Source organism: Macadamia integrifolia, unplaced genomic scaffold (assembly GCF_013358625.1).
Source record: "Macadamia integrifolia cultivar HAES 741 unplaced genomic scaffold, SCU_Mint_v3 scaffold1305, whole genome shotgun sequence".
NCBI classification, from domain to species: domain Eukaryota; kingdom Viridiplantae; phylum Streptophyta; class Magnoliopsida; order Proteales; family Proteaceae; genus Macadamia; species Macadamia integrifolia.
Window position 1 is genome coordinate 1 of NW_024868153.1, and position 6,387 is coordinate 6,387.

Sequence of the window (6,387 nt, forward strand, 5' to 3'; positions counted from 1 at the left end):
AATTATACAAACAGATCATAGTTTGGATTTTAAGCCTGACCCAGTTTGACTCTTTGGCTTCTTGAAATTTCTATTCTACCCCCAACGCCCAAACCATAACTATTTCCCCCAATTTTTAAAAGAAAGTAATAATTTGATGCCCCTAATGTAATAGAACATTCGAAGGACTTTTAATTTAGGTCTATTCAAAGACCATTTTATTGGTATTCCCTTGCCGCCTTGTTTAGGGATTAATTTTTGGAATGGCCTATTTAGAGTTAAAATAGTCTTGTAGCTCCATCTAAGGCCAGTTTAGCCCGATTACAGGAAGTCTGATTAAAGTTTGAACCCTATTAATCGATTATAAGCCATACCTTGTTTGCTCTATGTTAGTCTGATTAGATAATCAAACAATCATGTTGTGGGGGGGGGGGGGTGAAATTGATCAAGCCCGGTTAAGCCCAACAGAGCCTAACCAAGCATGATCGGTTGACAGCCCTAGGTGCCCACACTTGTCTCACTTCCTATCATTTAGAGGTGAAGAGATGCATTGACCAAATGAACAAATGAAAAAAAGGTGGAGGGGTGGGTATCTTTAAAAGAAAAAGGCACAGGTATTGGCACTTAAAATGTAGGACCAATTTTCTCTACACCTGCGATGAATGAAAATTCATTCACTATAGAAGATCTAGGAGCCCAAGGCGATACGGGGGTATTTTCATAAAATTCTAAAACTTAGGATGGAGCAATGAACCTCACCAACCAACCTTCTGGTGAAGAAAAACTTTGTCCTATATTCAAAACCCGTATATTGAAGTTGGGACAACTTGGACAAGGCTTAGTTGAGTTGAATTAAGTTGAGATAAGAAGCTTACTTGGTGGGAATGGGGTAGTGAGGGAACATCTGAAGAAGCATGGCAGCGATCTCAGACCGGTGAAGCACGGTGCCAAGGCAGAGGTACCTGCCAGCTGCGGTAGGGGACTCATAAACAAGAATATGAGCCAAAGCTACATCCCTGACATGAACATAACCCTGTACATAATTGCCATACTTCTTATGCCACCCATTGAGTAACTTGATAATGTGAAGTGCAGAATTACTGGTATATGGTTGAAGCATTTGACCAATAGTGAAGGAAGGGATCACAGTCACCAGTTCCACCCCTCTCTTCTTTGCCATCTCCCACGCTGTCAGCTCTGCCAATATCTTCCCATAAGAATACCAGTCCTGCTCAATGTAAGGTTGTCAAAATCAAATCGAAATCGTGTAACGAAATTGAACTGAGTCATTTACACTGAAATCATGACATCGTTTAATTTTAATATATAATTCGACTTTAATTTTTATATTGTCACAGTTTAGTTAAAACGGTTTAAATTGAATCAAATCCTTTAAGCAAACCGTCTAAAATCAATTAATGTATACATAAATATGTCAAGTCATTCCTTATTAGAGAAATCTTCACATAAGTGAAGATTCACCAGACTCATAGAAAGTTACCGAAATGGTCTTGACATAGTTGAGATCGCTCCAGCAAGTCTCATCGACGACCCTGTCAGGACTCCTATTAGGATCCATATGAATTACTGCCACTGAAGACGTGAAAACCACACGTTTAACTTGAGCTTCTGCTGCGGCATTCATCACATTCATGGTTCCTCTGATTGCTGCCTCCATAACTCGTTTCTTGAATTCAAAATGTTCATTATGATCAGACTTGTCTTCATCATCCAGATAAAGTAGTATTTAGTAGAGTTAATTTCTAGTTTCGATGATTCAATACTTACCAAATCATTCACAATAGGAAAGGCTACGTGAAAGAGTCCACTGCATCCTTTGACTGCATGGAGAATGCTCTCATAATCAAGAATGTCAGCTTTACAAAGAGTTAATCTCTCCTTAGCCCCTGGTAGTTCCCTCAAATGAGAATTCTTGGGATCATCTGCAATATTGAGAAATAGAATAAGCTTGTCAAGGAAGGTAAGACCAGTTGATGGGTCTAGCAAGAATGGACCTTCTTGAGAAAGAGAGAGAGAGAGAGAGAGAGAGAGAGATAATGTAAGAACTTACTAGGGTCTAGAACTGTTCCCTTGACAAAGTAACCTCTTTCTAGGAGAAGCTTAATAAGCCATGAAGCAATGAAACCTCCTGCGCCAGTGACACACACAATTTGGCCTGAAACCATCATTAATTCTTCTCTTTTGGAAGGAGAGGAGGAAATGAAATAAAAAATATATATATGGACTGTAGGGGTTGATGCCACCTTTATATAGGAGTAAGAGATCTTTAATAAATTCCATCTTGATATGGGAGTGCACCCCATATTCCATGGATGGTGTCAGATGGGGTTAAAGGGTACAACGACAGCTAGAAAGGATCCGAGCTCTCCATCAATTAGGGGATTTTTATCAAAAAAGAAGAATGCAATGACAATGTGCTATAAGACAGAATCATACATAAGAAGCGGCGATAGAACAATATCATACATAAGAGCAACAGTGTTATTTCATATGAGGAAAAGGGAAATAGACAAAGAGACGTTGGCTTATCATACCCAAGCTTAATTTTGATTTAGGTTGGTATAATTTAATGGGCATGCTGCATGCAAAAATAAATAAATAAAATTAAAAGAATAGAAGTCAATGTACTCAGGCCAAAAGTATGAAATCCTATTTTCCTCTATCTAATAATATGTGGCTTCAATCATTAAACCATTGGTCAACATTACCAGTTTCTTTTTTCATTAAAAAAAAAGGTGCTAGTTTCTTCATGGGATTGAAGGAAGTAAATATTTTATTCACATGCCAATAAAACTTATTGACTCTATAAATGTGTATTTAGATTTTTTCTATTCCTCTTAACAGTCTTTCGTCTAATTTCTACATGTTATTTAGGTTAGGAATATAAAAGAGTTTTCCAAGGTCTTTTGAGTGTGATCATTATGTCATTATTAAAAACTATGATTCTTATACACGTTTTTTGAGTCATTTGTTTATCTTATTTCAAGGAATGCAGCTGAAGATATTGACCACTTATTTTCTAGATGCTCTTCTGATTGAGTATCTAGAATGAACTGACTTAGAAGTGTTGCCCTTCTCATTATCCCTTATTTGTTTTTGAAGGTGAATGGAGATTGACCAAAAAGGAATTCCAGGGTAATTCAATCTGTGGGATAGTTGTCAAGTTGTCATTTTGTGCTTTAGTGTATCACATTTGGCCAAAAAAGATATGACGTAGGGAGACCCCTAATTTCCTAATAATAATATGAGATTACCTCACGTGATTATATAAATTATTTAAATTTTAGAGGAATTATCACTCCTTACCCTTGACCTATAGTTAAATATCAAGTTCCCCAACGTTTTTGCAAATATTTCATTCCTTTCCCCTCAAATGGAATGAGGAAAGATTCTATCAACCATGTCTAGCGGTTAAAGTTTACTCTTCAATGACCAAAATACCCCCATCCCTTTAAACCCTGCGTGTCATTCTTCAAACCGTGTCTCTTGGGTCTCATTTGCTCTTCAACTGCTCTCACTTCTGACCCTCTCTCTGCTATTGACTCCCACTACATCCTCCAATTGCAAATTTATATATCCAGTGCTCTCGCAGGCGTTTAACACGGTTTGCTCTTACTTAAGAACCACTGCCAACGAACATTCCTTTCTTTTCTTATTTCTGCCGAGTGTCTTCACAACCATGGTAGCACCCACTAGAGCCAACGCAACTGCACAGCAGAGGAGGCGCCGCCGCCAATCCCCAGTCGCCGTCGGACGCGGAAGAACAGCTCCTGAACCTTAGAAACCCAGATTGGCTGGACCTTGCATGGGGCTTTACTGCTTTTATCCCCGGTCTCATCGGAGTTCGAAGGAAAGTTCGTGAACAGGGTTTCTGAAATTTAATTTCCACTATGCATTCTTCTTGTTTTGAGTCCAATTTTGTTCAATTAGCTTCTTTTCGGTATAGATTTTCAGTTCTGTATGGTTCTTAAGAGAATTCATAGTTAGATTTACTAGATTCCCAAATTGTAGATTGTGAAAATATACTAATGAGGAGCATATTCAATTCAATAAATTTCAGTTGGTCTAAAGGGTTGAGGGTATTTCCGTGATTATAAAAAAAATGGAAGACTTGAGAGCAATCTTTAACTCTAGCAACAGTTGATAGGATCTTTTTATTTAGAGTGAGGGGAGGAAATATTTGCAAAAACATGGGAAACTTGATATTTAGCTATAGTTGAGGGGAGGAAAATGATGATTCTTTTAAATTTTATTTCATATTTAATAATGATATATTTTACATGTAATTTTTAATTTATATTTTAGACCAAATGAGTTTAAATATAAGAGTAAAATGATGAGAAGCAAATATGTAAGGCTAGGAGGAATCATTGCAAATATGTAAGGCTAGGAGCAAACATTGGATCTTGCAAAGGGACAGATTATGTGCTAGGAGGAATCATCTTGTAAGGCTTTAGCTTCCATCAAACACGCAGAGAAGCTCTTACTAGCTTTGCATTTAGCTGCAACAAAATTTTCTCTATAGTCATGGATAACACTATCCACTGCCATCACCGCTAGAGTTAGCAGACGATGCTCCATTAGAATGCACAATATGGTAATCAGAATCTAAAGAAGACTGAAATAAAGGAAGTGCACGAGGATCAAAGTAGTTAGCATATTGATTCTTGTAACCACTTAAGTCATGCTTTGCAAAAATCACATTATCCATCCTTGATAAACCAAATTGTTATATAAAATGGGCAATAGCATTTTTTTTTTTTTTTGACAAATGATATTGCAACCGTTGGATATATAGTTTGGATTTGTAACATGTGAAATTTCAGAATTTAATTCAATTAATAAAATACCCTCCTCCATATTGATTGAATTACCACATGAGCAAGGATTGGAACCATTATATTTGTCTTTTGCTAGGATTTTTTTTTTTTGTAACTACCCAGGTTGCAGGAACTTTCCACTTAAGTCCTAGAACCCATACATGTTAAAAGAATCAGAACTATCATATGGATGTAGATGAAGATGTTGGGGGTATAATGTCTTGTATTCCATCATATGAATTTGTGTGTTGATTCTGAAAGAACATTAAGAGGTTGTCTGGACCAAGCTAATTTAAAGGTATTAATAAGAAAATTCCTTTACTAAATAAGAAAAAAGAAATTCATTTTCATCAACTCTAAAATAACAAGATTTAGCTGAATATTTTGGAATAGTCAACCTTAGGGTTAAGTTAATGATAATGATTCTTAACAATTAAATCCATCCAACACTGATCCAGATCTCGAGTTCTGAAACCTTGCTCCCAAGTTCAATGGAGGTCACCAACATAGGTTGGCCTTCTTGATCACCCATTAAAACTGCCGAGGTAAATATGTTTTAACTTAAATTGATTTTCCTTATTTATACAATTGTTTCCCTTTTTTTCTTCTACTAGCTGACCAATGTGGGACTAAAAAACCTACTTCCTTAATTTCCCATACTATGCGTATGAAGTATGAACTATCAATCTGATTTACTTCAGCATATGGGAACGCCCTGTTCCCTGAGAAAGTTCAACTCAGTCTTAAGTATCTACAAATGATGGTGGAAGGTTAAGTTTGTTCCCTCTTGGGCAATAATAAAATCCCAGTGGAAGAAGATTGAAGGTCTAGAGTTTTCTCGGGAAAAAGGAAAAGTGAAGCAATCTTTTCCAGTTTTAAAGGGATAAGTGCATTTCCAAATCCTCATAGAACTATACTCAACTTATTATAAAAATAACGGTTATTACAAATCGTATCATCCATTGGAAAATAAAAAACTGGGGGAGGGATGAATACAATATAAAAGTTTTTAAGTTGTGTTTACCATCGTCGACAGTGTCGGTTTCTGTTAGATGTTGCTCTCCTCCTGCTGCTACCCATCTGCAATGTTCTATTATGAAGTTTATCGATGAAACCAAAGTAGACATCACTCAATGACTTTCTGATTACTAGAATAACACAAGGTACCAAAATGCGAGTTGCGAATCCCAAACCAACACTCAAGTAAAATCATATATCATTTATGTCATTGTCATCTTCGAACGTCACTCTCTTATCTGAAGCAGCACTTTGACAACATGTGAGGAGTGGAGGATCACAAAGACATGGGTTTCCAAAGTATGAAGACTCATCAAAAGTAGTCATATTTGCCTTGGATTTGTATATGGGGTTTTGCCTGAAAAGTTATTTATTGCAAAGTTTAGAGAACCCAAAGAAGTCATGGATGTCATTGTGAGAGAAATATTCCCCGAAAGCTGATTATTTGAGATGTTAAGAGATTTTAATTCATACATGTATGCAATTTTCTCAGGGATGTGCCTGCTAATATTATTTCTTGACAAGTTCAAAACAACTAAACCTGCAAGAT

At 36.5% G+C, this 6,387-nt stretch overlaps 1 protein-coding gene across 1 annotated transcript; it reads right to left on the reverse strand.

The window, feature by feature from the left end:
• Positions 1 to 850: 850 nt before the first annotated feature.
• Positions 851 to 2,168, reverse strand: LOC122063370 (cinnamoyl-CoA reductase 1-like). Its single transcript, XM_042627085.1, has 4 exons — positions 2,051 to 2,168; positions 1,768 to 1,922; positions 1,481 to 1,666; positions 851 to 1,207 (listed from the first exon to the last, which is right to left on the reverse strand). Exons 1-4 carry the CDS (start codon positions 2,166 to 2,168, stop codon positions 851 to 853), a joined length of 816 nt encoding a protein of 271 aa, XP_042483019.1.
• Positions 2,169 to 6,387: the final 4,219 nt, after the last annotated feature.

What these genes read in the sequence shown, in the direction of transcription:
- LOC122063370 (XM_042627085.1), bottom strand. Translation starts at nt 2,168, where the DNA reads ATGATGGTTTCAGGCCAAATTGTGTGTGTCACTGGCGCAGGAGGTTTC. An exon ending in TTCCTATTGTGAATGATTTG is followed by an intron (nt 1,667 to 1,767) that starts GTAAGTATTGAA and finishes TTTGAATTCAAG; the next exon opens with AAACGAGTTATGGAGGCAGC. An exon ending in ACTATGTCAAGACCATTTCG is followed by an intron (nt 1,208 to 1,480) that starts GTAACTTTCTAT and finishes TACATTGAGCAG; the next exon opens with GACTGGTATTCTTATGGGAA.